The following is a 22,902-nucleotide window of genomic DNA, read 5'->3' as shown; positions in this document are numbered from 1 at the left end:
ACCTTTACTAAGTAAAAATATCTGTATGTCTGCCTTTTTTTTTTTTTTGCTCCACACTGAAACAGAAACAGGTGTGAAAAGCTCAATTTTTCCCCAGAGAAACACTTATCTGCGCAGACACTGGATAGTACTCTCCTGATCAAGAGTACACCTGAAAACATGAATACATACATCTGCCTGAATATTGCACTGGTATCTAAAGTCAAACTTGTGAGAATTCTTAATGTCTATCTAGGTTGATATGCCAAAAATGTTCAGAATCTGTCTTCACCCTCTGAACAGAAAGCCCTAGACAAACCATAGGATAGTGCCACTACATCCACAAGTAATACTTCAGTTGAGGTGAGGATATTTAGTGCCATACAAGCAAGTCCCCCCTGCCATGTCCCATTTCAAATGTCATCTTGCAAAGTGAATTCCACGTTATTTTTTTTCTGATAGAGACTCTAACAGTGATACTTTTCAGCAGCACAGCTGCACCTCTAACATTTTCTCTTTCATAGCTCCAAAGTAAGTCTGCAAAATGATAAATATTTTAGCATGAACTAGTCAGTTTATTTTTGATTCAAGCAATAAAATTTCACAGCTGCACATGCTAAAGATCTTTCCTATCTGCATACTCATCCATTCTTCACTAGCTCCTTCATCATGCACTCTTACTGCAGCTTCCTTTGTTCCTTGCTGTGGTGCTGAGGCTGCACTGCCAATCCTTGCTGCTCCAGGTCTACTGCAGTAATTCTGGTGGTGTTGCTTTTACTGGACACAGAAGACTTTCTGCAGAAGGGCTGTACAAGCAGCAGGCATGCTCTGGTGAGCTGGGTCTTGAAGCAACTGAAGGCAGCAAAGCTTGACACCTTGATGAACACCAGGACGATGAAATGGAGAAAGAAGGTGCTAAGGGAGAACAGATACTGTTTAGTGAGAGAAAACAGTGACCCTCCATGAGCTCAGGTATTATAGTCCAACATGCCCCCACACACACATGCACACACCCTGCAGTTGATCACTGAACAAATGACTCCATGACTATGGCCACAGAGCAATAGCTATTGACTTTTTTCTTTCATTCTCACAAGTTCAAAACCGGTTTGCTTTTTAAGTGTTATCATCCTCGAAGCCTGCAGATGGGATTTTTACATGCCAACCTTTGTTCCAACTCTTCATTGGGAACCATCTCCTGGCCACTGCTGGGGACAGGGCACCGGGCTGTAGGACCTCTATTGGACCCACTATGACCATGCTCAGCTTCTCTGGTTTACTAGTAACAATACTGTGCCCCTGGAAAGTCACTTTTTACAATCATATTGAATGTGGCCACGAACTATGAACCTTCTGGCACAAAAAAAAGACAGTCATAATGAATGAGTATCCAAAGACCAGAAGCAGTGGAAAAAAAATGAGAAACAAAAGCAGACAAACAACAACAAAGCAAAAAATAAAATAAAAAAAAGGAAGAAACAAAACAAACAAAAAAGAAACAACGCAAAGTAATCACAGAATCACAGGATATCCCAAGTTGGAAGGGATGTATAAGGTTCATCAAGTCCAACTCCTGAGGAAGACAAACATATAGAATATTTTGATGTCATTCTTTACGGTTTGGGTTTTTTGTGGTTTTTATTTGGTTTTAAATGATCATAAGAAACACCTGTAGAGTGGAAAACAAAGCTGGGAGGTAGCTGAAGAATGAAGATGTGGCACACACAGTGAGAAAGCAACAACGCATATGGAGTACATGGAGGGCACAAGATACAAGTATGATTAGTTTTAGAAATTAGTTTACCACTGAAAAATCCTGAAGTAAAAAGCTTGATCATCATGGAATCATCAAGGTTGGAAAAAGACCTCCAAGATCACACAATAGAAGTGTGCCTTTGAAAATCATCTTATACATGCACAACATCAGTGTTTAGATACATGAAAGGCATATTTTGATGCTTCTTGAGCTACCTAAGAGACAAAAATCTGAAGTTCACCTGTGGAAAGTTCAGGATATTTCTTGACTGTATCTGTACTCTGCAATACAAAAACACCGCTGAACTAAAATACTGAAAGCTACTGCTTCTGTACTGCTACCTTGAAAAAAATGAAAGACATGCTGTTAAATGAGGGTGCCCCATAACACACTATTTAAACCATTTATTCTCTTTAAACAGTGCACAGTCTCCCTGTGCACCTTCCCAAGATGCTGAAACAAACCATTCTGGTCTTGCTGTAAGAAACTGGGAAAAATAGCCTTTCCTCTCCCACCTCACCAATACATGCCAGCTTCAATGGACCTGCGTCTTCTTCCCTTCCACATCTGTATGCTTCCATCTTTATGGCAATGTAGCTGATTCCCACTTCAATACACTTTCCTCTTTAGATGAACAGACAGCCTTGACAAACAGAGATCCGTTATGGATAAGTTGTAACATGCTATCAACAGAAAAACAAAAGCTAAATCTGAAGGCTGCTGGGGAGCCCTTGACTACACACAGCTGCTCTAAGTAGCAGATGCAAGCTTAGTTGGACTGATATCAACTGCTTATTAAACAAGCCATGACCAACAGATGGGAACACTGCTTTATAATGATGGCTCCAAATGGTGAATGAACTATCTGCAAAATGAGATTGGAAAACAAGTGGGTGCTAAAAATGTGAAATCCTGATTTGGGAAATGCAGCCAATACCCCAGACTGCCAGGTGCCACAGCTGTTAGTTACACTTTTGAACTCAATTCAGCTGAACTAGATTTGCCTCTGAAAAGGATGGAAAATGATCATTTTGAGAGGTCTCCCACCTATCCCATATTGGCATTACAGTAATCATCAGTGTAATTGCTTCAAGTCACATCTCATTATAAACTGGAATGAGATTTGGGTTCTGCTAGCTACGATTTGCTGGTTTGTCAGGCCCTACAGATTATTATTGCATATCACACCTGTACTTCACTCAGAATTTTTTTTCTGATTCAGTTTTTACCTAGACCACCATTTCAGAAAATTAACAAGGGCATATATGGAAAGGACATTCATTTTAGGCATTACACAACAGAGGGGTGACTAGAAAGAGAGGAAGAAGAATTTTTCTGTGGAAACAAACACACATATTTAAGTGCCTATAAAAATAATTGCCAATGAGAAAATAAGGATTTATGATCTTGTTCAACCAAATAGTTGTATATTAGAGCTACACAAAGATTCATTGGCTGTCTAAAATCTAGCAAGAATTTGCCAGGACTTCACTCTTTTACAAACAAACACACTGAACTAGCTAAAACTACAGGAGCAGTAGGCATGGATTAAAATAATACTGTGCCAAATACAATAGTTCTGGAAGAAATAATTCAAAATTACACATCCACACTATAAGGAAGCTAATATACACTAAATACGATACAACTACTTGAACTTTATTAATTTCTTTTAGTGTTGTTTCCTTGTTTCCCTGAGTAGGAACAATAGGAGAGAGTTACTGATTCTTCAGGAATATTTTGGTTCAGAACAAACCAAATCACAAACAATTCTAAATGTCCCATTAGTTCACCCAATGGCCACAGTTCTGTGGAAATCCAAGGCTTCATGGAAATGAAAGGCTTCATCAACCAACTATGTAAGAACCATGTTGCTGAACCCACATCATCTCTGTGAGCAGAAAAATCCAGCTCTATGTTGGGCACTGCTGACTCGAGTTCAAAAATTACTTTCTCATAGAACACAACAGAAATGTACACATGGAATGAGCAGAACTGTTTGCAGGAAGACATGCTGATTAGCACATGAATGAATTACAAAACACAGACCAAAGATACATTTGTTTATATATATATATATGCATATTACATATGCATATATACACAGTTGAAACAGATGTGTGTTGCACATCTGATATAATTTACAAAACTATATTCACAAAATACTATGAAATCATTAGCATAGTTTGAAAGTGGAACAAGAAAGCACCCAGAAAGGATAAATACACAATCCTATGCAGAGATTATATCAGAAAGTATCTGATAAAACTCTGTGAGGATGACCACACACCTTAAACATCTTTATCATCTCGTTGACCTTCTCCTTTCTAATGAAACACTTGCAAACAGAAAGAAATTTAAGGAAAAAAAAAAAAAAGGAAAAGAAAAGCCAACAGGGTCTATGGTGCAATCAGAAGAGGTCAGGGGATCCTCCTCAGCACATTCAACCTGCGTCTACCTTGAAGTCCTGACAGAGTCTTGATAGAATATTATGAAATTATTTGGTAAGGCTAAGCAAGATTAAAGTGATAGATATTCACTGCTCTTTTCATCTTTCTATTCAACCTGCACAAAACCAATAACAGGATTTTGCTGATCGTGTCAGCATTTCATATTGACACAGCATCTGCATCTCAAGACATCCAAGAAAGAGGAATCTGGAATAAACGAGTATTGCCAGGCACTGGGACAGGTTGCGCAGAGAGGTGATGGATACCCCATCAGACTGGACAGGACTCTGAGCAACCTGATTTAACTGTTGGTGTTCCTGTTCATTGCAGAGTAGATGATCCTTAAAGATCCCTTCCAACTCAAATGATTCTGTGATTCTATGACTCTATAAAAATCCTGTTACCTTTCCACTGACAGTAGTCTCATAAAAAGGAAGAGCTGGCCATGGAAAGCTATGGTGTATCAGACTAGCCCAGGTCTCTACTGGAGAAGTGGCAGGCAGTACAGATACTGATGGCTGCTTTAGGTGAGCTAGCTCAGACACGGAAAGCAATTTAATCTTAAAAGCATAGAGCTCCATGTACAATAATGCAATATCTGAGGTAAAAAATGTACCTTTCATCTAAAAGTAATAAATAGTAGAAAGATCTCAATTTACAATATGCTTACTAGCAGGTACTAAGGTTGATGTTACTGCATCTTCACTGCTGCTGTAAACATTTGGGAAATTAAGGTAGGATGTGCCAGAACATGCTTTATTCATTTATTCCCTTTAATGTGGAATCAGGCAAAGAATGGTAAGTGTAAAGAATGGTTTCCAAATGAGGTGGATGAATGCCATCACATAAGACAAGGGAAAGCAGACTGGTCTAACACCCAGAAAAGACAACAGAACCCTACTTTCTTTTGTGGGGATAAACTTATCAGACCTGTTTAGTCCTTAACGCTTAGAATCTAAATCTTTACCTTCAAATTCTTCTTCATTGCTAGCCAGTGAATTTCTTCCTCTGTGTTTTACCACCCTCCTGGAGACAAGCAAAAGATCAGAGTCCATCATTCTTCCCTTGGCATGTCTTTCGTCCTCCGCTCTCTTCTTCTTTTTCTGTTTTCCCCTGTTTCCTTTCACAGTACTGTTCTCTGCTACTTCTCCTCCTTCATTTTCCAAAGATGAGTGTAGACGGGGCTCTGGAGTCTCTTTATCTGGGCTAGAAAGTTAGCAAAGGAATGCACTAAGCTCACATATTGTATACTATTTTAAATCCTTTTTAATATGACACAGATTTTATCCTCTCCCACATCTTACACTGCTAACAAGAGAAGGACTTATCATACTCTTGAGCATTTAACAAGGCTATGAGTGCATTATAATTCAACTTCCTTTTTAGTTACAAAATATGGACAGAACAGCCCAGCTGTTTCTCTCTCATCTGTAGATATGATATTCCTTGCTAACATATTTCATTCAGTTACTCATCTAAAAACACTCTGGACAATGTCCCTGTTAATCTCAATCCTAATACAGTTCAGCACAAATTCGTACCCTTCATAGCCCATTCCCACACCACTCTTGAACTTTCTAGAATTTGCACAATAGTTGTGACCCAAAACGTAGTTACAGATGTCTCCCCATCCACACTAAGCCCCACGTTATCAGAAGTGCCTCAGAACTGAAACAAAAATTCAGTTACCTGGATTTACTGACATCAAATGAGAATGGTTCCTCAATTTCTGGCTCAGGCCCCTATTTCTATCTACCTTATGATTACAAAGATTTGAGAAATAACTGTCTTTTATTGTGGGGGCCCTGATTGTGTGGTGTTTTGTGTATGGAACTTGTTGGCTACATTTGCAGACCCAAAGTTATTTCTTTCTACTGTGATGGCAGAAAAACACTCCAAACAGACAGTGCCTGATGACCTTAAAATAATGGGATATACATTAGTAGCTCTAAAAATTAGTGAATTAAACACATCTCCTAGTACACACCCAAAAACAGACATCAAAAAGACAATTCCAAAGAACTCAGAGCTGAAGATTTGAAATGCAAGAGCCATGTGTGCTCTCTGTCAACAGAGAAGCATAGGCTTTCCAATTCATGTTTTAGTTCTTACTTCTACAGGACTTAGCACAAAGGAACCATTTTGCTTTGAGCTATTTTATCAGTATTGCCATTAAGCCTTTTGTTTCCATTCTGGTTAAATTATGCTTCTGCTTTGTTTATTTCTAACAGCAACATCAGTCTGTCCTTATTATCTGTGCATGTGGATGAGCAGTACGCTGCACGGCCTCTCTCTGGTCAGTATGACATGAGAGGTAGGTATCTCACTTAGAATATAAGGAATAATAAATTCCAGCTGGAGGCACACATCCATTGTCACTGACAACTGGAAACTCCAGCTCAATCTGAGCTGGAGCTCTGCCATAGCATTGCTAATATTAGTAACTGATTAATAAGTCACTAATTAAACAGTTATTTAATGTCTTTGAATGTAAACCTCCTTGTAAAAGGAAAATAATCTTTCAACATAGCATTCTGGTTACAAAAGCAAACAAATACAAAGTAAAATCATGGCCAGTACTGGCTTTTTTTTGTTGCAGCCACTGAGTTAATGCAGTCAGTGCCCAGAAGAGGACAGTATGTATGTCTACGTGATACTACAGTAACACATTAAGTACCAACAAAGGAATGGGATTTCACTTTGCAAATATGTGGATTTACAGAGAACATCAATCCTAGCTGAAAACACTGCAAGCAATAGCAGAACATTCTGAAATACTGAGTGCATTGTCAGGGGCTGTCTACACGTAACTCACAAAGCAACACACTGTAGAGAGTGACAGCTCTAACAAGTGGGAAATTTGTAAGACTCTTAACTATACAACCTCTGGAGTACAAGGCTTCTATTGGTAATTCTTGAAAAAGATGGAGAGAAATATACTGCATTACATGTTGAAGTAGGGAATGTGCAAAAGAGCATGCTGCGATTCTGGCGGCAGAATTGTGGAATACTGTGGATCAGCACTAACCACTGAGGTTTTTATTGGTGCTTTAATATGCTGCACCTGAATTCCTCATGTTAAGTCTATCTACATTGACTGTATGCCAAAAATTTACTATTCATATAGCGTATACGATGCCAAAGAGGACCCCATGAATCCAAATGTCTCGAATATGCCAAGTTCAGGGCTGCAAGTAGCCATCTAAGGTAAGAGAGTCTTGGTTTTAGATGCTCAGCTGTCTTCATCAGTACCTGCCTTAAACTCTGCACCACAAATTGTGGCATTCGATATACATCCATAGAGCTAAGGCAACTCAGCTCCCCTCTCATAACTGCCAGACACTCAGGTTTTACTGCTCTGAGTCCCATGCTATCCCTTTGTGTATCTGGGCCTCATTGTCTTTAAAATACAGCTAATCAGACATAAGTAAAAGCATTAATGACATTGCTTGGAAGCACTTCTCATGTTCCTTTAATATGGGTAATTTGAGGACGATCTGAACAGTGCCATCCTCAAAGACAGAGACATTTTACAGGCCAAAATCTAAAATAGCACATAAGTTGCCATTTCAAAAATCACTGTTTGTTTCTAAAAGCTACAGCTGCTGAGAGAAAAACCAGAGATGATGTAATGAAAACTTCAGACTCTAATGCTTTGGTGTGATCAACCATTCGGCTTGAAAAGTTTATGCTATTTGGGGTTATGCCAAAATCTGTTCTATTTAATTTAAAGCCTGTAAAATGCATGCTTTAAATGAAAATCTATTCTTTTGGGCTGTGGGAACAATATTGTTTGAAACATTTATTTCCTCTTCATTAATTTAACTTCAACTATCTTCTCGACAACCTGGCCAGTGAATATACAACCAAACCTGTGATCACAATCTGGAAACATTATGTAGAAATTCACATTTTGGCAATCCTGCAACAACTTCAAGCCATGATGTATCTCCAGTGTTTCCAGAATGGAGATAGGACAACAAATTGCCAGGTAATAAAATTTGCACATGCGTGCGGGTCGTATCACTTGCTTACATGTTAAGAGCAAAACAGATCATGGCAGCAATAGAGAATTATTCATGGAAGTCTGAAAGCACAGTTGATCCAAAAGTGCAACATTTAGCATTCATGTGAAGCAACTTCTACATTTTTAGATTTGAGCATACTCACACTGTAGAATCCACCCTCTGCACCATTCTTATATACCGACAGGAGAAGGCATATTTGGTTTGGCTGATTTTAATAAGGCAACTTCTTACGCAGTGTTCCTGCTGTAATACCATCAACATTCATTTAATTTAAGTCTAAACTCAGAAACAATGAAGAAATATATGTATAAAAAGCCAACTGGTTTCATGCAACTGTTATCAGCCTCTAAAGATAATATTTTCAAGTATGAGGTACATTTTCTTAATATTGCACTAAGAAAAATGCAGTATAATTATCACAATGGCTTACAAACAAATGTAGTGAAATGAAATGAAGATTGTACCAACTGTGATGAAAACCCTGTATTTCTCATTAGCAGCACAGAGCTTGTGAAAGCTGCCAAATGAACTATCCTTCAGGATTTTGCATTTTGTATTTTTTCCATTGGCTCTACATTGGGCCCCGAATTCTGATTTACTTCGGTTAACTGGAGACAGGAAGCAGGACAGTAAGCTCCTTAGCCTGGAAAATTATGTCTGCCTCATCAAAAACTGAATGATTGTAACACAATTACCAAAATAGTTTCATTTTCTAGTCATACTTACTTTCTTGTTGCTGAACATTAGAACTGTGTAGAGTTTAGCACCCGTTTTCCCCATTTCTGGTGTTGCTATGACAATGGCAGGCACATAACAATAATTGTTCCCTGTCTGTGTCCCAGTTCTGGCAAATACATAGTCTCCCACCTACAGACCAGGGAAGAACCGTATAGCTTGTGAACAAGGCACAAAATTAAATGTTAAGAAATATTTAAAGGAATCATCATTCTGGTGTGTTTCCATGCTTTAATATGAATCTTAAAAAGAAAATGAATTTGGTCCTTCCATTTACTGATCACTCATCATTTCCACTGAATCAGCGAGAAAACACAGCAAAAAAAAAAGGACAAAGTCCTACTAAAGGACTTGGCACCAAGGCTCAACTAGCAAGCTGAACAGAATGAGAACACTCTTGCAGATCTTTACCACCTTGAACGTTTGCAGCTTAGTGGGCTTTTAAACTAACCTTGAGAATTTCAGGTTATTGCATATATAAAAGTCTTATATAAAAATCAAGTTAAAAACGGAGACAGAAGCTACATTTTTCAACTTCAAATTCTGCAGATCTTCTCTGGAATAGGATGCTCAACTCACAGAACACCAGGAACTACCTACCTGGTCAGGATTTGCCTTCATTCTGAAGGGAAAAGTAGTATGTGTCTAGATTTAACTACATTTAAATATGCTATCACTAAAGACTCTCTTATCATATACTATCCTTTTTTTTTTCAGTGTGTTAACAGAGAGACAAAATTAAAAATGTGTATTTGATGTCACAGAAAATACAAACTATTTTTCACCTGTAGATATGTACATGGCATGGCACCTCCCACAGGCAGAATGAACTTCAGAGGTACAACCCAGCTCTCGCCATGGTTGAAGTCAACAAGTGCACAGGTAGAACTGACATTCTTTATCACAGTTCCTAAAAGAACAACACTATGAAATACCAGAATTATTTTTGTCTCTTGTCATTTTGTAAAAAAAATCCTATAGGCTGTTAGAGATCACTGAGTTCAAGTGTACCTATACTATATTCTTCATTTGCATTTAGCCAGGATAAATTGTACCAAGACAATAGAGAAATTTTTCCCTCAAAAAGGAAGACTTAAAAAGCATTCTTAAAAACACCGTAAAACAAAGTAGCCAAACAAGTAATGTGTCACCCATAAATATTTAAAATGTGGACAAAAATATATACCTGGATAATAAAATCCTGTGATGTCTGATCTTGCAATCACTTTCTGGTTTTTGAGAGTCACAAATACTCTGCCCTTTCGTTGCCTTTTAGACTTTGACTTCACAGTGTCTTCTTCAAGTCTCTGCAATTTGATACAGTTATTTTATTCTTTTTTTCTTTTTCCACAGCAGCCAGTCAGCCCAAACCTACCCTTTGGAATCAACTAAAATTTAGGGAATATAATGCACTGAACTCTGTTACCATTCACAGAATAGCTATAAAAAGAACACTGTGTATTAGCAGAAGCACTGATGGATAAGATTACCTTTGCGTTTTCACTGTTAAATCTCATTTGATACAATCACAATAATACCTGTATTTTAAGTGTTTAGGAAGAGATTTACCTTGATGAATCACGGCTGTGGCTGTCATTTTTGTAGGAAAACATTTAGAAAGTTGGACAATTCAGATTCAAGAATGAGGTAAGGAAAACTCTACTTATCTTTATTCCCAGTAAGGTATGTCTTCAGAGTAAACTTACCTTTAAGTTTAAAAGTAAACTTTTTTTAACTTATTTTTTTTATTTATGTCTACAAAGGCACATTTGATTTTGATACTTGGTTTGCCCTTTTGGTACTTGGTTTGCCCTAAATAACAAGCAGTACTGATGTAAAAGATAGGAAAAGCTTTTGCTAATTCATCTGCTCTGTTTTAATATAAGTATCACAAAATTATCACATTTTTTTCCCCATCTCTCACCCCCCCCCAACCCCCCCCCCCCCCCAAACAAACAAAAAATCCAAAAAAAAAAAAATCCCCCAAATAAGCAGCACACACACAAAGGAGGACATATTTTAAATGGGAGATGTGTCGTTTCTTTCCACTTTACTCTTTACCCCTACAGAATGCTAATTATAGCACCACTTCTGTTTTTCCAGCTCAGCCTAAAATGAAAGCCCTTCAGAGCACTTAGCTTCTGCTTGAACCTGGCAAAGGCTGATTTGACTGCAAAGACTTACAGTTCCACAGACACAACAAGGTCTTTGGGTAAACCATTTACTTCACTCTAAAGGGACAGCTGGTGCTGAATATTTATTTTAAACTAACTTGTAATGCTTGACTAATAACTTGGGCAACCTCCAGCGGCCCTCTTTAACTCAAGTGCTAAAGAGTGCGTGAGCACCCACAGTGAAGGCTCCAAGCAGTGCCGAATCCAGGTGGCTCAGGAAATCTGAAGCCAAACCCATCCTTCTTACTAGCACACAGCCTTTAGGTAGCGGTGTGACTGACCCAGGCACTCCCAGAGTGCCTATTTCAGGAATATCATTGTCCAGGATTGCTGTTGCAAAATTTTTCACCTGAATGACTGGAATTTGCACTCTGCTTAGCTCTGCTTCTGATGAAAGAAATGCATCAAACCACACGGGGTAAAGCCAACTTTGTTTTCTATGGCCAAAATCTGCTGTATTTTAAAATTCTCTTTCAAATACATGAGTTTTTGCACCTTCCTACTGTAGCTGAGAGTGGACAGGCTTCGTGGCTGAAACTTTGGCAATACACAGGTGAAATACCTCCAGGACCAAAAAACCACTGCTCATTGCACAGTGGCAATGAGGCCTTTCTGTGTAGACCACAATCCAGTTTCATGAAAGAGCCTAACTTTTTGTAGCTACACTTTTTTGTTTGTTCAACAGATTATGCCATTGATGACAATGGAAAATTTGACCAGACATTTCTAGGTAATTAGGAAAATTAGTTGTAACTTTCTTGTTGTTGTGCTACTTGGGATGCTTGTTTTACCTCGTCTCCATAAAGAGGCATCAGAAGAAGGACAGGAGATGCCAAGATGTTTAGGAAGCATATGAAATGTAGAAGAAGTGTCAACAGCTCCTTAAACAGCATGGAAGAATGAGAAGTGTAAGAAGTAGGACACCAGGAAATAAAAGAAACTGCCAACAGAGAAACAGAATTTCCATTCTTGTAAACAGTCAAGTATCCACTATAAATATTTCACTAGGAATGATTAAATCAATCAGATCTGAAACACATTTTTTCAGAAAGAATGGAATCAGTGAGCTGCTAGAGGTCCCTTTCTACCCAAATAAACATGCTTTGCAGAACACATTATGCTTATTAACCACTTCAGATTATTTTTATCACGTGGGTCACAAGCAAGCATTAGCCTTACGAATCCAGGCTTATCTTGTGGGAATCATAGTACTTTTAAAAGTGCCTCCTTATTTAGAGTGGATCCTTTGCAAGGGATTCAACTTTATTTGTTTGCAGAAATGGACGTCCATATGCAGAAACATTAATTTTTCCTATGAGGAGTGCAACGGTCAGATTACAGCTTAGGGACTGGAATACTTTCCACGAAATTGTGCTGGCCATTAACAGGATGCACAAAACTGACCTGGAAGCTATTTTTGAAAATCAGTAATACCAGAAGACCTGAAGTGGTCTAATTGAGAAGCAGAGGATCTTGAACACGTCTCTTACCAGATGAAACATCATGCTGTAAACAGCTTTATAATTCAGCGATAAAAACAATAGGAAATGAGAGCTGACCTTTATGCCTGTCAAGTTCATAAGAGAAGCCAGATAACATATCTAATGCCAAAGCTGTTACTTATTACAGCATAGTAAATGATACATTCCTCATTTTTAAATGAATGCAAAGTGCCAGATTGAAGAGGAAGATTTTGGTCAACGTACACTTTAATCTGTACATAAAGAAATAGCTGTAAATAAAGAAATAAATACTGAGTAAACTAAGATACAGTCTACAATTGGCCCTCCAATTAGGCAATCATCAATTTTCAGCATTTTATATGTTGCCTGATAATAATTGTGTTTATGGCCTTGTGCAGATGGATGTCAGCCTCTCTCAACAAAGCATTGCCATAGCCTCCCTGTCAGACAGAAACAAACAGAGCATCCTGAACACAGCTTCCTGCGAAGGTCAGAGCACAGAGGGAGGATAACCAGAACATTAATTCAGTTGTAGGCTTAAACAGAAAGCTCCCATAGCAAGGACATCCAAAAAGGATTACTGATTCTTTTAGGAACTTGTGAAGGTAATTAGGTACACTCAAAAGCTAAAAACTAAGATGTTTTGAGTTTAGTAAAAAAAAATGAGAAATCTGCCTTGTTGATAACTGGATTTTTCTGCTCTCTCATAATGGTAGTTCTCACCGAGTGTCATATCTGCTATTTTGTCACAGTAATGTAATGTATTTCAGCTGGCAGATTACTTTCTAACCCATTTTATAGACAGAAATTACACTTGGAGAAGCTTTTGGCAGCATTTTAAAAAGGCTCCACAGTTTTTTGCTGGTTTTTTAATCTTTTTTTTTGCCACATAAACAGAATTCTAATTACATCTGCGTTTCTGCCTCTCACTCTTAAAGCTTTTCAGTTGCAGATTAGCAATTACTGAAGATGAAGCTCTGATTAAGCTCCTAAAGCAGGTTGACTCAGGATAAGAGATTGCACAGTGTTAATCACTTCATGTCTAAGAGCACACGTTGGTGTTTCAAGGCAACACTAAAAGTACAGTCAACAAATGACACATGAAAATATTTCTGCTACTTTTGCATTGGGGCATTATATGGCAAAGGTAAATCAACAATTAAGATAACCATGCAGGCAATGTAATATTTTCAGATGAATGTAATGTGAATCACCTTCTGTTTTCTAAAGACATTGAGATGTTTTCAAACATACACTCTTAGTGGAATAAATTCTCCAAAATGACCAAAAATGAAATGCAATCCTTCCCTTTATCATTTATTTTCATACATGGACTGTATTATTGTAACATATTCTTGTCGATTTAATGTAATTTTTTAAATAATTTATGCATGTAAAAACCACAGCTCATTGCAAAAACTGTTGTTGATGTCAATGAAAAGAAGGGTATATTTCAGTCACGAAATGTCAGATAAGAGATTGCTTTTTTAAATACTGGCACTACATTTCTGTGCATAGCATACTATGCATGACCTCCTAGGTAGCACATGGCAATACTTGGCATAATTCGCAAGTCATGGTAAATTCCAATTGTATGTACCTGTTCTCTGCTTCAAAGTCACACCACAGTGTAGTACTGTGCTCATTGCAATTTCACCTAACCTAACTCCTCACATTGATGCATGCGTGTATGTATATATATGTATGTAGACACATCCCTATGCACATACATCAGGGCAATAAGGAACTGTTATCATCGTTTGATCGTGATTTCCATATGTAACCATAGGACTTTTTTCAAAATTCATGGTATCTATGCCAACCTTGCATTCAAGCTTTGTCAAAGAAAACTCCCTCACTCAGTAATATAAAACAGTAAAAAAGAAAAGGAATGTACTAATGTGAGTTTTATGATGATTTCTCTATTTGTTTTTACTCATCTTCCTTCAGAGGCTAAAACGTTTGAGAGATCTTCTTCCTTAGTAACTTCCTAGCGACCTTATTTTAATATTATCAGAGTACAACTCTAACCAGAAAGCTGTTCTGCAGAGCAGCAGCACTTCCCGTGAAGTCCTTTTTGATGGAGTTTTTAGATGTAAGTAAAAGTTGAAACCAAGTAAGAGATGGTTTGAATTTTTCAGAAGTACTCTGAATTTTAAAGCATCGAGTGTACAAAAATCTTACCACTGGGGAATGACAAACTGTTCCTTTAAACTTAAAGGAATGTTCTTGACTTCCCTGAAAGTTCACTCACTCTTTAATGAAGCCAAAACTCAGCACAGAAGACTGTGAATTTTTCAGATCAAGAGTAAGGTTTTAAGCATTCTCTGGGATTTTAACAGCACAGACATATATTCCTGTTTATAAAAGTTATTATGCAACGTAATTTAAAGGTAAAAGCATAATATAGACTCAATCCTTTTTCAAAATTACCCTGAAAATGATAACAGGAGAATCCAGCATTTTAATCTATGCTTCCTGAACGTATATTTCACAACAGGAAAGTCTAATTGAAAAGTATGCTCAGTGTAGTTAGGCTGCACACTTCCCAGAACGTGGAATAAAATAATGTTCTTAATATTTGTTGCTCCAAGCATTCCCATGGGCATTTCATTAAATCTCTCAATAGCATTCCACATAAAACCTGAGGTTCAGCTGGGGGATGTATACATAAGATTAATCAAACTTCTCACATTTCAGTCAGTTTTCAAGTACTTGGTCTACTTTCTGCTAATGTGTTAAAGGAAGGGAGAGAGGCCTCTGGCTTGCCAAAAGTAGGTGTTCACTTCTGGATGTGATCAACAGCTCTCCAGGTGCAACTGACTGTCAGTTCCATTCACAACAATGTGAGATTAGCTACCTGTAGATGCCTATGTTTTAAGGACAGCTAAACTTCTGTGTCTGCGTACTGAGCTAAATCTCATCCCTTCTCTTTCAAACTAAAGATATCACAGATTGCAATAAAGAGTTGATATCACAAGATCTTTTATCCCTGTTCATCTGACATTAATTCAATCACAAGCCCTGCATCATAATTGCTTTTCATATATCTCTGCTGCCCTTGCAGGGGAGATAATGATGTTTTACTCAAAGACTCTAGATTTCTATGGTGCTTTCAGCTGCAGAACTCTCAGTTCCCTGGAACTTCCAATGAAAACTTGCACTCTACCTGCTTACCTGCTTTCTGTGTTTCATGGAACCGGGCCAAACAACCAGCCTGTAAACTGTTGACATTTCCTCTACCCATTTTTATAGCATCACACTAAATGCCAAATGGATGAGGTATTAGCACAGAACTAAATTATTGCAGAAGTACATACTGAAGAGGAATATCTGGGGAAAAAAAAAACAAACTATGCCCTTCCAATCTGTACCTTTTTACTTTTGCTGATGCGTGATTTTGAGCTCTTCTCAGTTTCCTTTTTGACAGCTTCCTGAAGATCAGAGGCTTGCTGCATGTATGTTAACGCCGCCAGTATCTCATCTTCTAACAGTATTACGTCTTCATAGGAAATTGGCCATCCCAGATTCTCTAAAGCCTCCAACAAAGCTTCCTTATGCTGCATGTATTGAACCGGCCCATCCTCTTCAAATCTCAATAAATAAATAAATATATGAATAATTATCCATGGGATAAAATTTTATTTTGGCAATACTTTACAAATTTACATTCAAACTTTAAATGCAGAATAAGACACAAAAGTAATGCAATCTATGCTGTGCATGCCACAAATTCTTCTATTTCATCCGGATGAGTTTAGCTAAACAACTGCACCTGCCTTAATGATATCTCATAGAAAAACATCTATAGAGCAATTCAAGTGGCTGAGTATTTGATGCCAAATTTAGCTTCCCTGGAATGTCTTAGGCACCAGTAAGTAACTTAATGATATAATGCAGAAATCATGGAAATCCTTGCTCCTTCTAGAGCAGCAGGTAGGACAAAGTAGCAAACACTGAGATAGTCTAAAATGGCACCAGATCCCTATTTAAGTCCTGATTTGCCACATCAGTCTTGACTGATGACATCAAAAGAGAACCTGCTGCTTGTTCCTCTCAGTACTGCTCTGCTCACTTTATGATCAGAAGTTTGCTTCCATGCAGGCTTTAGGTAACATTTTTGGCCACTGCACTGAAGAGCCACATTGAAGCTGCACACTCAAAGCACCTATACATGAAAATCTGAAGAAGATACAGTCATTCTGTTGATGAACAAACACACTAAACTTCCAAAACGCAGCACAGGTAGAATCTGTAATTGGAAGTGAGATACTTCCTTATAGAACTGAAGCTATTAGAGTCACTATTCTGGCTCTTCTTTACAGCTGTGCCATCATTTAAAATGTGAAATCTACATGTATTTATGCATCTGTCTTATCAACACATACAATCATGGTGATGTCTACTGCATTGCCCTATTCCTTCTCACTGTTCCTCTCGCTACTTCTGTAGGAAATGATTTGTAATGAAATTATACTGGCTGGTACAGTTATTTATTTAGATTGTGCTCTCTATTAACTGAATCCTTTATTCGTCTAGAATCAATGTCTAGTTAAATTATTGGATCTCCTGAACTGAATTTCTCAAATACTTTGTACACAATCGCATTATTACTTCTCCACTAAATACAAATTTCTCTGGTAGCACGTGATAACCATTCAGTACCTGTGAATGAACTAGGGGGTCCTCAACCAATTCTTTGAGGACTCCTTTGACCAAGTTCGTACACCTTATTACCCCCTCTCCACAGTTTCCTAAGGATTTTGGAAGGATTTTGTCATGATTTTATCATATATAAACATGATCATTTAAATAACAAATCTGGAAGAGAAATAGATCAAGTATTTCAACTTTAATGCACCAACGTTAACAAACTTACTATATTGGTCAAGCAACAGACTTTGCTAGATTTCTTTATTTCTTTAATATACACGATTGCTCATATCTTACCCACAATAAAATATTTTTGGCACCACCTTGTCAACTATACACTGTTTGAATTAACAAACAGCTATTCCCTCTATTAGATGTTATGCTGTTCTTTTGTTTAATAGGCTTCATTTCCTCTCTGCACCAGACTGGTTTTTTTAGCCAAAATAGTTCTCCTTGTTGATGACAGAACTGTGTATTTTTGTTCATGAGCCCAAGAATTTTTAAAAGCTTTCTGGTGTTTACCCCCATTTTTCTGCCTGAAATATTTCCCACCCATTCCATTTTCATTATTTGATTTTCCCTTTATTTTGTGAAGTAGACAGACCTTCACTGATGTCAGTTCCATTTTCACAGTCTTTGGTTTTCTAAACTAATAAAGAGGAAAAAGCCAGTTACCGTACTACAAACCTTTGTTGTGATATACCACAGCGGCCCACTTCTGTAAGGGCAGTAACTAAAGATGTAACTTACAAACCAGCCACTGAGGTGCTTTTTACTGGATGAGAGAAGATATAACGCGATGCCCAAGGCCCTGCCACTTCACACTGGTTAACAATCGACCAGTTCAAAAGGAATGCAAGTCATTTCCTCTAAAAACAACCAGTGCTGCAAGAAGGTGATGCAGAATTTAATATTACTACACACCGCACATATATTCTTGAAACAAAGGTACAGGCATGGAACATCTGAAGATAAAACAAGACGGTTGCAGAAATAATGATAAAAAGAAGTGTTGTGTGTTTATGATCAGCCTGTCAGAGAGGTAAGTTAGGGAACCAAAGGGTGATAGCTTACTTGTCTCTTTCCTCCTGAGATAGTGCTCTCCAGATAAGTAGATTTAGGCGCCTATTAAAGAAAGCAAAGCAGTTGTTTTGAGGGAATGCAGTTCTTTGTGCGTCTGATGATGTGAAAACAGCAAACAAATACAGTTTCTGAAATGATCTGCAATGATTTGTATCCCAAGAGCACTGTATCATCAAATTCTATACTTAGCACTCAGCCACGAAATTATCAGCTGAAAGAGATGGGAAAACAGCATATTCCATCAAGTAGCAATGTGACTGTTTCAGGCTCATGGAAGGATTAGTGGCAAACACTATTGCTTCCTGCCAGGATTTTGTATGGGTGGTTATATTCAGAGCTAGCAAGCCAAATCAAATCCTAGCACTGATTAAATGCTGGTTAAATTCTTCCAATTAAACAGTTTAAGAAAACGGTAGTCTACAGACACATGGAGAGCAGTGCTAATTGTTTTTCTTCTGCTAAGATAAACCCTTAGTTGGGCCATTCATGTTTTTACTTCATTAAATTCAGGCTACAGAACAATTACTGACCATCAAACAGATGTGATTATCCCAAAGCAATGGAGTTTAAAAAGACCACTAAACCTTCTGCTTTTGCTTTTTAGACATTAATCATAAACTCTTATTAGACCATCTAGCTCAGAGTTTTCTTTCTTATCAGCTAAAACAATTAAGTCATCACTCATTTACTTCACTTCACACTACAGAAATAAAGCTCTACAGATGATCCTAATTGCTGTAATTATAGAAAAACAAACTCCCTTTGGGAATAAAAGAACAGACTCAGTGTTAGAAAAAAATCAGATAACAGTCATTAGACTTTTAAAAAACTTGCTAGTTTTACCGTTCCATGTGAAAAAGGCCATTAGCAGAAATTATGAACATGAATTTCTTGTTGGCTAATTGTATCTACTAGAAGCCAAACCCAAGCACTTTTAGAATGCAAATCACTTAGCTGGTTCACAATCTGCAGTCTCAGCATGCTCCACTGACTATTTCATGCTTCGAAATGTGCACACTCATAACCACTTCATTTATAAAAGCCTCTGGCTATAAAAGACCACGCATGTTTTGAAGCTCTCAGCCTGTTTCATCTTCAGTACTGGATTTTTCCTTTGTCAGAGCGTGAAATATTTGCCCTTGCCACTTCTCTACTTCTTAAATTGAAGCTAAGGTCAATCTATGTATGGGAAAGATACTGTCATGCTTGCTTCTGTTCTTGAAAACTGCATGCCCTGACATATTGTCTCAACTGCAGGTGTCAGAATAAATCTGTGACTAGTCACTACTCATATTGAACACTACTCATACTACTCAGCTGAATTGCAGCCTTTTAAAAATGAATTATTGGAAAAGTAATTTTGAATTTACAGAAAAATGAATTTGTCTGGGTTGCTGTTTCACATGTAGCATATTAGAAACAATGAGTCTTGTTTATATTGTAAATGATCTTTTATTGTGTATACATGTGATTCATTGAGCTCTGAAGGCAAACACGTTAACTGCACTTTCAGTCCCCAAACTTGAGAGAGGGATAATACTGTGAAAATGCTTTTCCTCAGGAAAAGATGGTCTGTATTTAAACAGAAAACATCTATTTTTTCCTTCAAAATTGAAGTCAATAAATATTAAGTATTCAATAGCAGAGAACAGCAATGAAAATTTGAAAATTCTTCCGAAGTTGTTGTCAAAAATATACTACTTGCCCACCCTCCTGCCAAAGTGAGTGTCAAATCCTGACTTCTCTGCATTCATCAGACTGATAATAACAGCACTGTCTCCGTAACAGAGCAACAACAGATTTTTCCACACTGAATACCACTAATATTAGACGTAGCAAGAAGCATCTACAAATTATAATTCTCCATTTTTACTGCAAAAAAAACATATGCATTTAGCAATCAGAAGTGGGAATGAAAAACAGGGATATTACATGCTTAAAAAGGAACTGGCGTTATCTACTGTGGTTTTCTAATTATTCTTCATTTTGCCTAAAGAAAATAAATAGTTCTCTTACATGTTGATGGTTGATTAAAGTTTGTCAACATGTGGAATTACCAACATCAAGCAAACAATGTGTGTGCAAGTATCCACTACGTAAGAAAAATTTGATTTTAGACTGCAAATAGCATACACTTCTTATGAGTACACTTGCCTTTCGAAGGATTTAATTGCTTGTTCCAACTTCTCTTTATAGGCATCAAGATTCACTGCCTGAGGATTAATTAGCGTGATCCGCTTCTTGTCATTGCTCAGATGGGCCAATGATAGTATCTATGGTACAGTAAAAGAAAGAGACATCATTTATCATACAACTTTTCCTCCATCAGAACAACAGAACACCCATAGATCCAAGGATCTAAGGATCAGAATGGACAGAAGGAACATGGGAAGGCTGCGGAAAGAAAGCTCTGAGCGCTCCAAAGGAATGATGACTGAACATCAGGAAGAAATGCCTGAATTAACGTATTTTCAGACTGGTAACGTCATGTTGTGAAGTGATACAATCCTTTCACACAGAAGTTGCAAATCAATTACTGCAGGACGAGGTAAATCACAATTAGTACTAATTAGAATCATAGAATCACAAGGTTGGAAACGACTTATAAGATCATCTAGTCCAACCATCTCCTCATCACCATTGCCACCACAAGCACTAAACCATATCTGGTAGCTCCTCATCCAGATGCCTCTTGAACACAGCCAGGGACGGCGACTCCACCACCTCCCTGGGCAGCCATTCCAGTGCCTGACCACTCTCTGAGAAAAAAACTTCTTCCTTATGTCTAATCTAAACCTCCTCTGATACAACTTGCAACCATTACCCTGTGTCCTGCTCGTTGCCTGGGAGAAGAGGCCAAACCCCTCTTCACCACAACCTCCCTTCAGGAGGTTGTAGCGTTAATTCTAGATAAACCAGTACTCTTAAAAAACTCACTCTAATCATGAAAAGGATATAAGCACATCTATATTATGAGTGTATTTCAGATTGTACTGCTTTAAAACAACACTCTTGTACTTACTAGCATCTAATTCTAGCAGATACATATAATAATTTATGTAATGTGCATTTCAGAGTATTTAGTACTCTTATCCTGGAGGACTGTGTTTTCTAAGGAATTAAAAAATCAAAGCCAGAGAGAGATTTTTGGCTACACTGATCACTGATCACCAAAAAGAGAACAAGGTGGATATCACTCACTGAAACTTGTCTTAATTGACCACACTAGGCTTAGGAAACGAATGAGCTTGGTCAGAACCAGGAACCTCCATCTCTCTCAAAGCTCACAACATATCATCCTCATAAGGCAAATTCACTACTTTAGTACATCTTAAAAAGACAGAGAAAAGGGTGGAAAAGGATGACAGAAAGGAAGAAAGATGCCTTCCCATCTCTCAGTTCAAAGTCCCATTGTCCTTCAGTCTTTTTAATTGCTTAGCAATTCCAATAAGAAAAGCATTTATTTACCAGTGTTATGATGATTACTATGAAGAGAAAAAATATAAGGAAATAGAGAAGGCAGAGAATGCTGCTCTCCCCAAAACTTTCTTCAGAACACGTGGCTGAACGGTAAGCTTCTCCAAGTGTAATGTCAAAAAGATGGATGAGGTTAAATAGAACTAAAACCACTGTTGGGAGGGACAAGGCAAGCAATCAGAAAATAAAATAATAACAAGACTGCTTTAAGCAATAACAAAAAGCACTTTTCAGTGTTTTTGTGTGCATTTGTGCAAGTTTGAATTATCACAACCTAGCTGGATTCCAAATAACTTCTGAAGAACCGTTTTTTCCAGCAAGTGTGACTTCCATTCCCTATTTGCAGCTGGTTGTTGAGCTGCAAATCTCTCTTCCAGAAGATATCTGATTTATAAATCGCTGTCATTTCACTGCCAGCCCACATCAAAACTCCACGCGTTGGATTAATTTTAAAATCACTTAGGAGCTAAGATTAATGGGAACATGCCAGTGAAACAGACAGAGGAGGCAAATCTCTGCTCACAACTGTTAGCTATGCAGTCTGGCTACCTCTCATTTCCAGGTGAAGTTTGAAAGATGGAAGGCAAGGAACTGAAAGCACTAGCCTTATACTGCCCTGGTTATTGTTTGCTATGTTACCCCAACTAAGTTTACAAAAATTCAGCAGGGATTCACCATGCAGAAGCCCTCTGTCCCAATCCCATAACAAATTCCCAGAGCTATGCCAGGTACAAAAAGCATTACTTATTTACATATTTAATACATTTTGGAAAAAGCTCCAAATAGATTGTGGAGGACAGACAAATATAAACAGATTCTTATAATATTAGAGAATAAAACTGGAACTGAGTGTGTTCCTAGCAAACAGTAAATTTGAAATACTAAGCATACTTTCAGAGAATGGAAACTGTTCACAAAGTCAACTGAAATTTGACAGATTCAGCTGAAAAAAAAATGACAAGGAGGCTTTTTTAGTGCCAAAATATTTTGTTATTTTCTAAATTAAGTACTTTCATATCAAAAGAAGTCACGTGTTTTAGAACAGCTTTCATTTCACAACAGAAAATTTGAAATTCTAAGGACAAAACTAAATAACTCTAGAAA

General features: G+C 37.6%; 1 protein-coding gene across 1 annotated transcript in view; it reads right to left on the bottom strand.

Annotated features, from left to right (window-relative positions):
- Positions 1 to 554: 554 nt before the first annotated feature.
- Positions 555 to 22,902, bottom strand: part of VWA3B (von Willebrand factor A domain containing 3B) — a 68,979-nt gene continuing 46,631 nt past the window's right edge. Inside the window, exons 21-29 of the mRNA XM_042868396.1 lie at positions 20,476 to 20,594; positions 18,313 to 18,363; positions 15,960 to 16,179; positions 10,135 to 10,255; positions 9,734 to 9,858; positions 8,940 to 9,080; positions 8,356 to 8,456; positions 5,153 to 5,391; positions 555 to 894 (exon numbers count right to left, since the gene is read on the bottom strand). Of these exons, the coding sequence (XP_042724330.1) occupies positions 725 to 894; positions 5,153 to 5,391; positions 8,356 to 8,456; positions 8,940 to 9,080; positions 9,734 to 9,858; positions 10,135 to 10,255; positions 15,960 to 16,179; positions 18,313 to 18,363; positions 20,476 to 20,594 (1,287 nt within the window). The 3' untranslated portion in view covers positions 555 to 724. The remainder of the gene's footprint in view (positions 895 to 5,152; positions 5,392 to 8,355; positions 8,457 to 8,939; positions 9,081 to 9,733; positions 9,859 to 10,134; positions 10,256 to 15,959; positions 16,180 to 18,312; positions 18,364 to 20,475; positions 20,595 to 22,902) is intronic.

The sequence above is a fragment of the Lagopus leucura genome, unplaced genomic scaffold (genome assembly GCF_019238085.1).
Source record: "Lagopus leucura isolate 7727_CA_CO unplaced genomic scaffold, USGS_WTPT01 Super-Scaffold_100001, whole genome shotgun sequence".
Classification (NCBI taxonomy): domain Eukaryota; kingdom Metazoa; phylum Chordata; class Aves; order Galliformes; family Phasianidae; genus Lagopus; species Lagopus leucura.
Note: the sequence above shows the minus strand (reverse complement) of the source record. Positions and strands in the feature narration are given on the sequence as shown.